General features: G+C 65.9%; 1 protein-coding gene and 1 long non-coding RNA gene across 2 annotated transcripts; one reads left to right on the top strand and one right to left on the bottom strand.

The window, feature by feature from the left end:
• Positions 1-3,162: 3,162 nt before the first annotated feature.
• On the top strand, positions 3,163-5,996 carry LOC142026291 (protein S100-A16-like). Its single transcript, XM_075019266.1, has 4 exons — positions 3,163-3,252; positions 3,343-3,410; positions 3,722-3,891; positions 5,595-5,996. The coding sequence occupies exons 2-4, from the start codon at positions 3,368-3,370 to the stop codon at positions 5,835-5,837; spliced, it is 456 nt and encodes a 151-aa protein (XP_074875367.1). The 5' UTR covers positions 3,163-3,252; positions 3,343-3,367; the 3' UTR covers positions 5,838-5,996.
• Positions 5,997-7,732: 1,736 nt separating this feature from the next.
• On the bottom strand, positions 7,733-9,140 carry LOC142026300 (uncharacterized). Its single transcript, XR_012648796.1, has 2 exons — positions 8,849-9,140; positions 7,733-7,930 (listed from the first exon to the last, which is right to left on the bottom strand). It is a non-coding gene; the product is annotated as an uncharacterized LOC142026300 (long non-coding RNA).
• Positions 9,141-15,548: the final 6,408 nt, after the last annotated feature.

The raw sequence follows: 15,548 nt of genomic DNA, 5'->3' as shown, positions 1-15,548 counted from the left end.
CGCAATTTGGCGGGCTCTGAGCTGGGGCCTTGGGCGAGGTGATGCATTTTGGGGTGAAATGACGCATTTTAGGGCAAAAAGCTGCTTTTCTCCGGGGGAAGCACCATGGTGGGGGGTGGCGAGAGGATGCTCCCGGCTGGCCGCGTCCTGCATCCCACGTCCCGGGATCCACGTCACCCCGGGGCTGCCGGGAGGTGGGAAAAAAAAAAACCAAAACCCCAAACCCCCCAATTTTCCAGGAAATGGCATGTTTGGCCTCAAAAGCTCCTTCGAAACCGGCCCCCAGATGAGTTTTGGGGCTGGATTTGCTCATCAGGAGGATGGTCCTGAAATGAGGGTGCAATCGTGGGGGTTTTTTTTTAGGGGGGGCACCACGAAGCGCCGAGTGGGAAAACCCGACGGGTTTTGGAATGAATTTGGGCGGATTTTTGTGGTTTTTGGTGCCGTCGGGGTCGTGCTGTCCTGCGGGGAAAATCCACCTCAATAAAGCACTTAAGATGCGAAACCAAACCTTTTTTTGTTTGGGTTTTTTTTCCCCTTAAAAAGCAGAATCTGGGCAAAGGGGAAACACTGGCGCTGCCCATCACTCCCTACCCCCCGCTCGGGGCACTTTTGGGGGAGAATATTCCCCAAATTGGCCACAGGGGAGGAGGGAAAAAGTGGTTTGGGGTTAGTTCTTGCCTGCAAACCCCCTTCTTGGCCATTTTCGGTTGAGCAGCTCCGCCTCGAGCCATCCAACACCCCTAAAAAAAGGGGTTTTTTCCCTAAAAATAAGGGATGCCCGATGGGTTTGGGGTGGCCCTTGGTGCTGTGCTGGGCCAAATGGTTTTCCCAAGGGATTTGGAACTCGCGACGGCTTCCCCAGAGGCTCGGCCGGTTTGCAAGGGCGCAGCGTGGATTTGCAAGGACGCGACGCGGATTTCCAAGCGCGCGCGGGTGACGCGGAAGGATGCAGCGTGGGTTTGCAAGGATGCGACGCGGGTTTGCGAGGATCTAGCGTGGGTTTGCAAGACTCCAGTGTGGGTTTGCGAGGATGCAATGTGGATTTGCGAGGTTGCCCCGGCCAATCTGGAAGGATGCAGTGAGGATTTCCAGGGATCCAGTGGGGATTTGCAAGAATCCGGTGTGGATTGGTGAGGAAGTACCAAGAATTTTGAAGGGTGCAATGTGGCTTTGCAAGGACGCAACCTGCGTCTGCAAATCCAGGGCATGGATTTGCAAGGAGACAACCTGGATTCGCAAGGGCACAACATGAATTTTCAGGGATCCAGCGGAGATTTGCAAGGATCCAGCGGAGATTTGCAAGGAGGCCATGTGCGTTTGCAAAGGAGCACTGTGAACGTGCAGGGATCCAGCCCAGATTTGCAGGGATGCAACGTCTGCAAGGATGCAATACAGATTTGCAAGGATGCAGTACAGATTTGCAAGGATCCGGTGCAGATTTGCAGGGACGCAACGTGGATCTGCAAGGATGCAATACAGATTTGCAAGGATCCGGTGCAGATTTGCAGGGACGCAACGTGGATCTGCAAGGATGCAATACAGATTTGCAAGGATCCGGTGCAGATTTGCAGGGACGCAACGTGGATCTGCAAGGATGCAATACAGATTTGCAAGGATCCGGTGCAGATTTGCAGGGACGCAACGTGGATCTGCAAGGATGCAGTACAGATTTGCAAGGATCCGGTGCAGATTTGCAGGGACGCAACGTGGATCTGCAAGGATGCAATACAGATTTGCAAGGATCCGGTGCAGATTTGCAGGGACGCAACGTGGATCTGCAAGGATGCAGTACAGATTTGCAAGGATCCGGTGCAGATTTGCAGGGACGCAACGTGGATCTGCAAGGATGCAGTACAGATTTGCAAGGATCCGGTGCAGATTTGCAGGGACGCAACGTGGATCTGCAAGGATGCAATACAGATTTGCAAGGATCCGGTGCAGATTTGCAGGGACGCAACGTGGATCTGCAAGGATGCAATACAGATTTGCAAGGATCCGGTGCAGATTTGCAGGGACGCAACGTGGATCTGCAAGGATGCAATACAGATTTGCAAGGATCCGGTGCAGATTTGCAGGGACGCAACGTGGATCTGCAAGGATGCAATACAGATTTGCAAGGATCCGGTGCAGATCTGCAAGGATCAAATGCAGATTTGCAAGGATGCAATATAGATTTGCAAGGATCAGACGCAGATTTGCAAGGATGCAGCGTAGATTTGCAAGGATCCAGCAGGGCTTTGCAAGAATCCAGCGCGGATTTGCAAGGATCCAACGCAAATTTGCAAGGATCCAGCCCGGATTAGCAGGGATCCAGCCCAAATTTGCACCCAACACCTGCACCCCAGCTCACAACGGGGCCCTCCCCGGGGAGGGGGGGGGGGGGCACCCCGTCATCCCCCCCCACGAACACCCCAACGATTTGAAGCAACATTTCCGGAGTTTTCTTCGGCATCCGATCGCAGCTACGAATTTCCGGCGGGGGCGGTTAAACGGGGCTCCGGGGTGGAAAAATAATCGTCGAGGTGCCGGCCTGTAACGCTTCCCACCCGCCATCGACGGGATCTAGTGGTTTCGGATCATTTCCGCTCTCAAAATGGGGGTGTTTCCTCTTTTTTTTGGGGGGGGGGTTCTCCGCTGGGTGAGGGGTATGTGGGCATCTGTGTTCCCCCCCTGCTCCACGCCGCGGTGCACAACCTTTATACGAGACAGCGGAGAAGATACAAACGCATCGTGGGAGGCAAAAAAAAAAAAAAAAAAAAAAAAAAAGGCCGTCACGGAGCGGCACCACCTCCCGATCGATTAATATTAATTACGATTCATTCTGAAACGGTGTTCAAAAGCAGCTGGGCGACGCTGGCTTTGAAGCGAGGGGGAAAAAACCACAAAAATGGGCAATTTGGGGTCAATAATCCGCAATTTTGGGGCAGCCGCTGGCCAAATGGAGAAGATTAGACAAAAAACCCCTGAATTATCCCCAAATGAGGGCTGGTAATGACAACCAGGCGGGTTGGGTGCCCTGGTTGGGTGCTACCGGCACCAGGGGTTATTTTTGGGGGTGAATTCAAGCAGATTTGGGATCATCGAGGTGGAGCGGGGGATCAAGGGGACCCAGGCATCCGGGCAGGGTGGTGGCAGATGTCACCGGAGCCATGGGGGGGGACACAGTGGCCAGGAATAGCCGAGGCCACGTGGTCGAGCCCGTCTCCAAAGTGACCCTGGGGTGTCCTTGGGGACCTTGGTCCAGTCCCAGTGAGTGGGTCTTACTGGGGATACTGGGAGGATGGGGACGGGGGGGGGGGGCTGGATGGGGCTGCTAACAGGGGTTTCTCATTATGGCAGGGCCTCGTTAGCGTGACGGGGTGACATGGGGCAGAGCCAGGGGGGTGTCACCACCCCGGACCCCAGCGGTACTGGGAACACTGGGGGGAGGGGACATTGGGGGGGGGGGGGGGCAGGGAGGGGGACGGAGGGGACAGGGATGGGGGGGGGGACAAGGATGGGGGGACACAGCTGGGGCATGATGGGGGACGACCGGGAGGGGAATGGGGGGGACTGGGACGGGGAATGACGGGAGTGGGAGGGCGTATGGGGGGACTGGGAGGGGGAACTGGGGGGCGCAGGGTTGGGGAATGGGGACACGGGGGGGTGAGGAGACCCGACCGCTGGTGCCACCCCCCCCCCAACATCTCCGTGTCCCCCCGTGTCCCCGCGGGCGCAGGGGGACCCTCCCCGGGGGGGCAGGAGGCGTCGCCGCTGGAGCGGGGGCTCCACGCCGTGGTGGGCACCTTCTACCAGTACGCCAGGGCCCCGGGGGGGGGGCAGGAGCCCAGCCTGGACCCCCCCGCCTTCCAGCGCCTGCTGCGCCACGAGCTGGGCCACCAGCTCAGCGTGAGTGTCCCCTCGGGGCGGGGGGGGCAACTGTCCCCCCACTGTCCCCCCCACTGTCCCTCCACGTGTCCCCGCGTCCGTCCCTTACGGTGGTGGCCCTCCACGTGCCCCCCCCATCCCCACGGTGTCCCCCCGTGTCCCCCCACGTCCCCAGGACCACGTCCCCCCCCGCCCCGCCACGGGCCACAGCCACAAGTGGGGTCACCAGCTCACCACCAGTCCCCGTGTCCCCTCGGTGTCCCCCCACACGTCCCCACGTCCCCTTGTCCTGCCACGGCCCCCGTCCACGAGCAGTGCCACCACCTCCCCTCGTGTCCCCACGTCCCCTCATGTCCCTGCCTGCCACCATGTCCCTCCATGTGTCCCCATGTCCCCCCGTAGTGTCCCCCCACATGTCCCCGATGTCCCCATGGCATTCCCCGACACGTCCCCACAGCCCCCTGTCCCCCATGGCCCCCATCCACGAGCAGTGCCACCACCTCCCCACATGTCCCCTCCTGTCCCTGCTGCCACCGTGTCATCCCAGATGTCCCCATATACCCCATAGTGTCCCCATGTCCCCCCCCACATGTCCCCGATGTCCCCATGGCATTCCCCAACACATCCCCACATCCCCCTGTCCCACCACGGCCCCCATCCACGAGCAGTGCCACCATCTCCCTTGGTGTCCCCATGTCCCCTCGTGTCCCCTCCTGTCCCTGCTGCCACCGTGTCGTCCCAGATGTCCCCATATACCCCATAGTGTCCCTCCACGTGTCCCCATGTCCCCCTCACACGTCCCCGATGTCCCCATGGCATTCCCCAACACGTCCCCACGGCCCCCTGTCCCCCATGGCCCCCATCCACGAGCAGTGCCACCACCTCCCCTCGTGTCCCCACGTCCCCTCGTGTCCCTGCCTGGCACCGTGTCATCCCAGATGTCCCCGTGTCCCCCCATAGTGTCCCCCCACATGTCCCCGATGTCCCCATGGCATTCCCCAACACATCCCCACATCCCCCTGTCCCACCACGGCCCCCATCCACGAGCAGTGCCACCATCTCCCTTGGTGTCCCCATGTCCCCTCGTGTCCCCTCCTGTCCCTGCTGCCACTGTGTCATCCCAGATGTCCCCATATACCCCATAGTGTCCCTCCACATGTCCCCATGTCCCCCTCACACGTCCCCGATGTCCCCATGGCATTCCCCGACACGTCCCCACAGCCCCCTGTCCCCCATGGCCCCCATCCACGAGCAGTGCCACCACCTCCCCACATGTCCCCTCCTGTCCCTGCTGCCACCGTGTCATCCCAGATGTCCCCATATACCCCATAGTGTCCCCATGTCCCCCCCCACATGTCCCCAATGTCCCCATGGCATTCCCTGACGTGTCCCCACATCCCCTTGTCCCACCACGGCCCCCATCCACGAGCAGTGCCACCATCTCCCTTGGTGTCCCCATGTCCCCTTGTGTCCCCTCCTGTCCCTGCTGCCACCGTGTCATCCCAGATGTCCCCATATACCCCATAGTGTCCCTCCACGTGTCCCCATGTCCCCCCCCACATGTCCCCGATGTCCCCATGGCATTCCCCGACACATCCCCACGGCCCCTTCTCCCACCACGGCCCCCACCCGCGGGCAGTGCCACCACCTCGTCCCCTCGCGTCCCCGCTGCCCCCGTGTCCCCCCCACCCCCGGCCGTCCCCCTGCCCACGCGCCGCCCGCAGGACACGGGCCAGCCCCAGGCCGTGGCCGCCATCTTCGCGCTGCTGGACGCCAACCGGGACCGGCGCATCTCCTTCGACGAGTACTGGCACTTGGTGGCCTGGCTCTGCCACGTCCTGCGGCACCGCCATTACGGCGCCACGCCGGCCCCCCCGCCCCCCGGCCTCTGCGGGGACCCCCACGGCCCCCGCCCGGCCCCCGACGCCGCCCCGACGGCCCCGGCCCGCGGGGACGGCCACCGGTGACCCCCCGGCCACGCGGGGACCGGGACGGGGACGCCCGGAGCGACGGGCGCGGGGCTGCCGGGGGGACCCCGGGCTGGGGACGGGAGGAGAAACGGCCGAAACCCCTTCGGAGACGGAAAATGTCCCGGAAAAGTAATAAAAGAGACCCAAAAAAGGGAACGCTGAGGTGGGGAACGTGCAAACGGGGGCGAGCGCGGCGTGGGGAGGTGGCGAGGGTGGGGGCTGCCCCACAGGGACCCCCAGCCCCATAGGGACCCCCCTGCCCCATAGGGACTCCCCCAGCCCCACAGGGACCCTCCTGCCCCGTAGGGAACGTCCCCTCCCCTACAGGGTCCTCTCCTGACCCTTGGGGTCCCTCTGACCCATAGGGCGCTCTCCTGTCGCCCATGGACCCCCCCCGACATATAGGGACCCTCCCCGCCCCATAGAGTCCTCCCCTGCCCTACAGGGTTCCCTTTGCCCCATAGGGACCCCCCTGCCCCATACGGAACGTCCCCTCCCCCACAGGGTTCTCTCCTGCCCCATAGGGTCCTCTCGTGCCCCATAGGGTCCTCTCCTGCCCTACAGGCGTCCCTCTGCCCCATAGGGTTCCCCCTGCCCCATAGGGAATGTCCCCTCCCCCACAGGGTCCTCTCCTGCCCCATAGGGTCCTCTCCTGCCCTACAGGCGTCCCTCTGCCCCATAGGGTTCCCTCTGCCCCATAGGGACCCCCCTGCCCCATAGGGAATGTCCCCTCCCCCACAAGGTCCTCTCCTGCCCCATGGGGTCCCTCTGACCCCTAGGGTGCTCTCCCCTCGCCCAGGGACCCCCCCCAACATATAGGGACCCCCCCTGGCCCATAGGACCCTCCCCTGCCCTATAGGGATCCCTCTGCCCCACGGGGAGCCCGCTCCTGCCCGGGGGGGCGGAGCCTGAGAGAGGGCGGGGCCTGGGCCGCGGTGTGAATGGGACGAGGCTGGGGGCGGGGCTTGATCAGGGGGCGGGGCCGGGACCCGGAGAGGGGCGGGGACTGAGCGGTGAGCAGGGCGCGGCTGAGGGCGGGCGCTGAGATGGGGCGGGGTCGGAATTTGGGCGGGGCAGGGGCGGGGTTCGAATGGGCGGGGCCTGATGGGGCGTGGCCTCACGGGGGGGGCGTGGCCAGGACAGAGCTGCGCCCATCCGGGAGCCCCAGAGCTGCCTGAGCCAAGGGACAGTGACCGGGGGCTGTGGGGCAGCGAGGGGGGGCGTTGGGGCACGGGGGTCCCTATGGGGCAGGAGAGGACCCTGTGGGGGAGGGGACATTCCCTATGGGGCAGAGGGAACCCTGTAGGGCAGGAGAGGACCCTATGGGGCAGGAGAGGACCCTGGGGGGGAGGGGACATTCCCTATGGGGCAGGGGGGTCCCTATGTGGCAGAGGGAACCCTGTAGGGCAGGGGAGGACTCTATGGGGTGGGGAGGGTCCCTATATGTCGGGGGGGGTCCATGGGCGACAGGAGAGCGCCCTATGGGTCAGAGGGACCCCAAGGGTCAGGAGAGGACCCTGTAGGGGAGGGGACGTTCCCTACGGGGCAGGAGGGTCCCTGTGGGGCTGGGGGAGTCCCTATGGGGCAGGGGGGTCCCTGTGGGGCTGGGGGTCCCTGTGGGGCAGCCCCCACCCTCGCCACCTCCCCACGCCGCGCTCGCCCCCGTTTGCACGTTCCCCACCTCAGCGTTCCCTTTCTTGGGTCTCTTTTATTACTTTTCCGGGACATTTTCCGTCTCCGAAGGGGTTTCGGCCGTTTCTCCTCCCGTCCCCAGCCCGGGGTCCCCCCGGCAGCCCCGCGCCCGTCGCTCCGGGCGTCCCCGTCCCGGTCCCCGCGTGGCCGGGGGGTCACCGGTGGCCGTCCCCGCGGGCCGGGGCCGTCGGGGCGGCGTCGGGGGCCGGGCGGGGGCCGTGGGGGTCCCCGCAGAGGCCGGGGGGCGGGGGGGCCGGCGTGGCGCCGTAATGGCGGTGCCGCAGGACGTGGCAGAGCCAGGCCACCAAGTGCCAGTACTCGTCGAAGGAGATGCGCCGGTCCCGGTTGGCGTCCAGCAGCGCGAAGATGGCGGCCACGGCCTGGGGCTGGCCCGTGTCCTGCGGGCGGCGCGTGGGCAGGGGGACGGCCGGGGGTGGGGGGGACACGGGGGCAGCGGGGACGCGAGGGGACGAGGTGGTGGCACTGCCCGCGGGTGGGGGCCGTGGCGGGAGAAGGGGCCGTGGGGACGTGTCGGGGAATGCCATGGGGACATCGGGGACATGTGGGGGGACACTACGGGGGGACACGGGGACATCTGGGATGACACGGTGGCAGGCAGGGACACGAGGGGACGTGGGGACACCAGGGGAGATGGTGGCACTGCCCGCGGGTGGGGGCCGTGGTGGGAGAAGGGGCCGTGGGGACGTGTCGGGGAATGCCATGGGGACATCGGGGACATGTGGGGGGACACTATGGGGGGACACGGGGACATCTGGGATGACACGGTGCCAGGCAGGGACACGAGGGGACGTGGGGACATGAGGGGAGGTGGTGGCACTGCTCGTGGATGGGGGCCATGGGGGACAGGGGGCCGTGGGGACGTGTCGGGGAATGCCATGGGGACATCGGGGACATGTGGGGGGGACATGGGGACACGTGGAGGGACACTATGGGGTATATGGGGACATCTGGGACGACACGGTGGCAGCAGGGACAGGAGGGGACGTGGGGAGGTGGTGGCACTGCTCGTGGACGGGGGCCGTGGCAGGACAAGGGGACGTGGGGACACGTGGGGGGACACCGAGGGGACACGGGGACTGGTGGTGAGCTGGTGACCCCACTTGTGGCTGTGGCCCGTGGCGGGGCGGGGGGGGACGTGGTCCTGGGGACGTGGGGGGACACGGGGGGGCACCGTGGGGATGGGGGGGGCACGTGGAGGGCCACCACCGTAAGGGACGGACGCGGGGACACGTGGAGGGACAGTGGGGGGGACAGTGGGGGGACAGTCGCCCCCCCCGCCCCGAGGGGACACTCACGCTGAGCTGGTGGCCCAGCTCGTGGCGCAGCAGGCGCTGGAAGGCGGGGGGGTCCAGGCTGGGCTCCTGCCCCCCCCCCGGGGCCCTGGCGTACTGGTAGAAGGTGCCCACCACGGCGTGGAGCCCCCGCTCCAGCGGCGACGCCTCCTGCCCCCCCGGGGAGGGTCCCCCTGCGCCCGCGGGGACACGGGGGGACACGGGGGGGACACGGAGATGTTGGGGGGGGGGTGGCACCAGCGGTCGGGTCTCCTCACCCCCCCCGAGTCCCCATTCCCCAACCCTGCGCCCCCCAGTTCCCCCGTTCCCCCTCCCAGTCCTCCCCCATACCCGCAATCCCCCCATCCCTGTCCCCCCAGTCCCTCCCAGTCCCCCCATACCTCCCTCCTTGTCCCCCCCCCATCCCTCCCCATGTCCCCTCCATCCTCCCCCCCAGTCCCCCCATATCCCATCCCACTCCTCCCCGATCCCCCCATGTCCCCAGTCCCCCCACCCCAGTCCCCCCCATTGTCCCCGTCCCTGCCCCTCCCAGTCCCTCCCAGTCCCCCCAGTCCCCAACCCTGTCCCCCCCCAGTCCCTGTCCTCCTCATTCCAGTCCCCCCAATATCCCCAGTCCCCCCATCCCTGTCCCCTCAAGTCCCTCCCGGTCCCCCCCATACCTCCCTCCCAGTCTCCCCCACCCTGTCCCCATCCCTGCCCCTCCCAGTCCCCCCCAGCTCCCCCATTCCCCGTCCCAGTCCCCCCCCCAGTGCCCCCATTCTCCAACCCTCTCCCCCTCTCCAGTCGCCCCCAGTCCCCCCATATCCCCCGTCCCCCCACCCCTGTCCCCCCCCAGTCCCCCCACCATTGTCCCCGTCTCCATCCCTGCCCCTCCCAGTCTCTCCCAGTCCCCCCAGTCCCCATACCCTCGTCCCTGTCCCCCTCGGGGGCCGCGGCCGCCTGCTTCTGCCCCATCACCCCCCCCAGTACCGAGGGGTCCCTGCAACCAGACACCCCATTACTACCAGTGCCCCCCACCCCCCCTGGGTCCCACCCAGCACCCACTGGGCCCAGTAACCTCCCCGCACTGGTCCCAGCACTCCCCCACCCCAGGGCTGGTGCCAGCACCCAGCCTATACTGGTCCCAGTAGCCCCTCTGGACAGGTTCCAGCACCCACCCCCAGCCTGAACTGGTGCCAGTATCCACCCTAAAATGGTCCCAGTACTCTCTCTTGGCCTCAACTGGTCCCAGCATCATCCCCTGAACTGGTCTCAGTGCCCACTCTTGGCCTGAACTGGTCCCAGTACCCCCCCGAACTGGTCCCAGCATCCTTCCCTGAACTGGTCCCAGCATCCCTCCCTTGAACTGGTCCCAGCATCCACCCTGAGCTAAACTGGTCCCCGTAACCCCCTTGAACTGGTCCCAGTACCCGTTCTTGACCAGAACTGGTGCCAGCACCCATCCTCAACAGGTCCCAACATCCCTGCCCTGAACCGGTCCCCATATCGCCCCTGAACTGGTCCCAGTCCCCATTCTTGGCCTCAACTGGTCCATCACCCCCCGCCTTGAATTCCTCCCAGCATCCATCCTATACTGGTCCCAGCATCCCCCCTGAACTGCTCCCAGCATCCATCCTATACTGGTCCCACTATCCCCCCTGAACTGCTCCCAGCATCCATCCTATACTGGTCCCACTATCCCCCCTGAACTGCTCCCAGCATCCATCCTATACTGGTCCCAGTATCCCCCCTGAACTGTTCCCAGCATCCATCCTATACTGGTCCCAGTATCCCCCCTGAACTGCTCCCAGCATCCATCCCATACTATCCCAGCATCCCCCCTGGCCTGAACTGGTCCCAGTCCCCATTCTTGGCCTCAACTGGTCCATCACCCCCCGCCTTAAATTCCTCCCAGCATCCATCCTATACTGGTCCCACTATCCCCCCCAAACTGCTCCCAGCATCCATCCTATACCGGTCCCAGCATCCCCCTTGAACTTCTCCCAGCATCCACCCTATACTGGTCCCAGTATCCCCCTTAGACTGGTATAGGGGGTCCCCTACCTGGGTGGGTGCTGCCTGCCTGCTGCCTGCCCGCTGCCTGCCAGACACTGGGCAGCACCCAGGCGTCCAGGCGCCGCTGATTCACTGGGCCTGGCCCCCCCCCGCCCCCCCCTGCAGCACCCAGACCCCCCCCCTTGCCACCCACGGAGGGGGGGGATGGATTCCGGCATCCGGGGGCTGCACCCAAGGGTGCTGCGTGGGGGGGGGGGGAGTGGATCCCTATTGCTGAGGTCTGGGGGGGGGTTTGGGGGGGGATAAGATTGGGGGGTGTTTTGGGGGGGGGGGATGCTGGGGGGGGAAGGAGTGGATTGGGGTGGGGGGGACACGGGTGGGGGTGTGGGGGGACGGGACCCCGAGGAGGGGGTCGGGGGGGTTGGATGGGGGGGGGGGCACAAACCCGCGTGGGGGGAGGGATGGGATCTGCTCGGGGTGATGGAGGGGGGGGGAGAGCGGAACTGATTGAGACCCACCGTGGGGAACTGGGGTGGAGGAGGGTGGGAATGGGAACTGCTGGGGGGGACTGGGAGGCGACTGGGGGAACTGGGATCTGGGGAGGTTCTTGGGGGAACTGGGAGGTAACTGGGGAGCTGCTAGGGGAACTGGGATCCAGGGGGCTACTGGGGAACTGGGAGTCCACTGGGGGGAACTGGGATCTGGGGAGCTGCTGGGAGAACTGGGATTCAGGGGGCTGCTGGGGGGGGACTCGGATCTGGGGAGCTGCTGGGGGAAACTGGGAGCTGGGGAGATACTGGGGGGAACTGGGATCCGGGGGGGCTACTGGGGGGACTGGGATCTGGGGAGCTGTTGGGGAGACTGGGATCTGGGGAGCTGCTGGGGGAACTGGGATTTGGGGAGCTACTGGGGGAACCAGGACGCAACTGGGGGAACTGGGACCCAAGGGGCTACTGGGGGGACTGGGATCTGGGGAGATACTGGGGGAACTGGGAGGCTATTGGGGGAACTGGAATCTGGGGAGCTGCTGGGGCACTGGGAGTCTACTGGGGGGACTGGGAGACTACTGGGGGGACCAAGATCTGGGGTGGTACTGGGGCACTGGGAGACTACTGGGCGGACTGGGATCTGGGGAGCTGCTGGGGGATCTGGGGAGTTGCTGGGGGGAACTGGGATCTGGGGAGATACTGGGGGAAATAGGAGTCTACTGGGGGGACTGGGAGTCTACTGGGGCAACTGGGAGCTGGGGAGCTGCTGTGGGGAACTGGGATCTGGGGAGGTACTGGGGGAAGTGGGAATCTACTGGAGGAACTGGGATCCGGGGAGCTGCTCGGGGCCGTGCCCGTGCCTCCGCTGCGTCCCTATGTCCAGAGTCTATAGGGGCGCAGGTCGCCTATAGACGCCCATAGGTCCCGGCTGGACCGGGCGCTGGGACCCAGCGGGGCTCCCCCGGGGGCGGGGCTCTCCCGGGGCGGGGCTCCTGAGGGGCGGGGCCAAGCGGGGGCGGACCCGATTGAAGCCCGCCGGGGCGCGCGGCCCCTGACTCGATCGCGTCCGGCCTCGCCCCGTCCCGCGCGGGAGCGACCGGCGCCAGCATCGGGCCCGTACTGGTCCCAGTCAGAGCATCGGGCCCGTACTGGTCCCAGTCAGCGCATCGGGCCCGTACTGGTCCCAGTCAGGGCATCGGTCCTGTACTGGTCCCAGTCAGGGCATCGGTCCCGTACTGGTCCCAGTCACAGCATCGGGCCCGTACTGGTCCCAGTCAGCGCATCGGTCCCGTACTGGTCCCAGTCAGGGCATCGGGCCCGTACTGGTCCCAGTCACAGCATCGGTCCCGTACTGGTCCCAGTCACAGCATCGGGCCCGTACTGGTCCCAGTTAGCCCCAAACCGCTGCCAGCATCAGTCCCGTACTGGTCCCAGTCACAGCATCGGTCCCGTACTGGTCCCAGTCAGAGCATCGGGCCCGTACTGGTCCCAGTCAGCGCATCGGGCCCGTACTGGTCCCAGTCAGGGCATCGGGCCCGTACTGGTCCCAGTCAGCGCATCGGGCCCGTACTGGTCCCAGTCAGGGCATCGGTCCTGTACTGGTCCCAGTCAGGGCATCGGTCCCGTACTGGTCCCAGTCACAGCATCGGGCCCGTACTGGTCCCAGTCAGCGCATCGGTCCCGTACTGGTCCCAGTCAGGGCATCGGGCCCGTACTGGTCCCAGTCACAGCATCGGTCCCGTACTGGTCCCAGTCACAGCATCGGGCCCGTACTGGTCCCAGTTAGCCCCAAACCGCTGCCAGCATCAGTCCCGTACTGGTCCCAGTCACAGCATCGGTCCCGTACTGGTCCCAGTCACAGCATCGGGCCCGTACTGGTCCCAGTTAGCCCCAAACCGCTGCCAGCATCAGTCCCGTACTGGTCCCAGTCACAGCATCGGGCCCGTACTGGTCCCAGTCAGCGCATCGGGCCCGTACTGGTCCCAGTCACAGCATCGGGCCCGTACTGGTCCCAGTCAGCGCATCGGGCCCGTACTGGTCCCAGTCAGAGCATCGGGCCCGTACTGGTCCCAGTCAGGGCATCGGGCCCGTACTGGTCCCAGTCAGAGCATCGGGCCCGTACTGGTCCCAGTCAGCGCATCGGGCCCGTACTGGTCCCAGTCAGCGCATCGGGCCCGTACTGGTCCCCGTCAGAGCATCGGGCCCGTACTGGTCCCCGTCAGAGAATCGGGCCCGTACTGGTCCCAGTCAGCGCATCGGGCCCGTACTGGTCCCAGTCAGCGCATCGGGCCCGTACTGGTCCCAGTCAGCGCATCGGGCCCGTACTGGTCCCCGTCAGAGCATCGGGCCCGTACTGGTCCCAGTCAGGGCATCGGGCCCGTACTGGTCCCAGTCAGCGCATCGGGCCCGTACTGGTCCCAGTCAGGGCATCGGGCCCGTACTGGTCCCAGTCAGAGCATCGGGCCCGTACTGGTCCCCGTCAGGGCATCGGGCCCGTACTGGTCCCCGTCAGAGCATCGGGCCCGTACTGGTCCCAGTCAGCGCATCGGGCCCGTACTGGTCCCAGTCAGAGCATCGGGCCCGTACTGGTCCCCGTCAGGGCATCGGGCCCGTACTGGTCCCAGTCAGAGCATCGGGCCCGTACTGGTCCCAGTCAGCGCATCGGGCCCGTACTGGTCCCAGTCAGCGCATCGGGCCCGTACTGGTCCCCGTCAGAGCATCGGGCCCGTACTGGTCCCCGTCAGAGCATCGGGCCCGTACTGGTCCCAGTCAGCGCATCGGGCCCGTACTGGTCCCAGTCAGCGCATCGGGCCCGTACTGGTCCCAGTCAGCGCATCGGGCCCGTACTGGTCCCCGTCAGAGCATCGGGCCCGTACTGGTCCCAGTCAGGGCATCGGGCCCGTACTGGTCCCAGTCAGCGCATCGGGCCCGTACTGGTCCCAGTCAGGGCATCGGGCCCGTACTGGTCCCAGTCAGAGCATCGGGCCCGTACTGGTCCCCGTCAGGGCATCGGGCCCGTACTGGTCCCAGTCAGCGCATCGGGCCCGTACTGGTCCCAGTCAGCGCATCGGGCCCGTACTGGTCCCAGTCAGAGCATCGGGCCCGTACTGGTCCCAGTCAGGGCATCGGGCCCGTACTGGTCCCAGTCAGGGCATCGGGCCCGTACTGGTCCCAGTCAGCGCATCGGGCCCGTACTGGTCCCCGTCAGAGCATCGGGCCCGTACTGGTCCCCGTCAGAGCATCGGGCCCGTACTGGTCCCAGTCAGCGCATCGGGCCCGTACTGGTCCCCGTCAGAGCATCGGGCCCGTACTGGTCCCAGTCAGGGCATCGGGCCCGTACTGGTCCCAGTCAGCGCATCGGGCCCGTACTGGTCCCAGTCAGGGCATCGGGCCCGTACTGGTCCCAGTCAGAGCATCGGGCCCGTACTGGTCCCCGTCAGGGCATCGGGCCCGTACTGGTCCCAGTCAGCGCATCGGGCCCGTACTGGTCCCAGTCAGCGCATCGGGCCCGTACTGGTCCCAGTCAGCGCATCGGGCCCGTACTGGTCCCCGTCAGAGCATCGGGCCCGTACTGGTCCCCGTCAGGGCATCGGGCCCGTACTGGTCCCAGTCAGCGCATCGGGCCCGTACTGGTCCCAGTCAGGGCATCGGGCCCGTACTGGTCCCAGTCAGAGCATCGGGCCCGTACTGGTCCCCGTCAGGGCATCGGGCCCGTACTGGTCCCAGTCAGCGCATCGGGCCCGTACTGGTCCCAGTCAGCGCATCGGGCCCGTACTGGTCCCAGTCAGCGCATCGGGCCCGTACTGGTCCCAGTCAGGGCATCGGGCCCGTACTGGTCCCAGTCAGAGCATCGGGCCCGTACTGGTCCCAGTCAGCGCATCGGGCCCGTACTGGTCCCAGTCAGCGCATCGGGCCCGTACTGGTCCCCGTCAGAGCATCGGGCCCGTACTGGTCCCCGTCAGAGCATCGGGCCCGTACTGGTCCCAGTCAGCGCATCGGGCCCGTACTGGTCCCAGTCAGCGCATCGGGCCCGTACTGGTCCCCGTCAGAGCATCGGGCCCGTACTGGTCCCAGTCAGGGCATCGGGCCCGTACTGGTCCCAGTCAGCGCATCGGGCCCGTACTGGTCCCAGTCAGGGCATCGGGCCCGTACTGGTCCCAGTCAGAGCATCGGGCCCGTACTGGTCCCCGTCAGGGCATCGGGCCCGTACTGGTCCCAGT

The sequence above is a fragment of the Buteo buteo genome, chromosome 32 (assembly GCF_964188355.1).
Source record: "Buteo buteo chromosome 32, bButBut1.hap1.1, whole genome shotgun sequence".
Classification (NCBI taxonomy): domain Eukaryota; kingdom Metazoa; phylum Chordata; class Aves; order Accipitriformes; family Accipitridae; genus Buteo; species Buteo buteo.
Note: the sequence above shows the minus strand (reverse complement) of the source record. Positions and strands in the feature narration are given on the sequence as shown.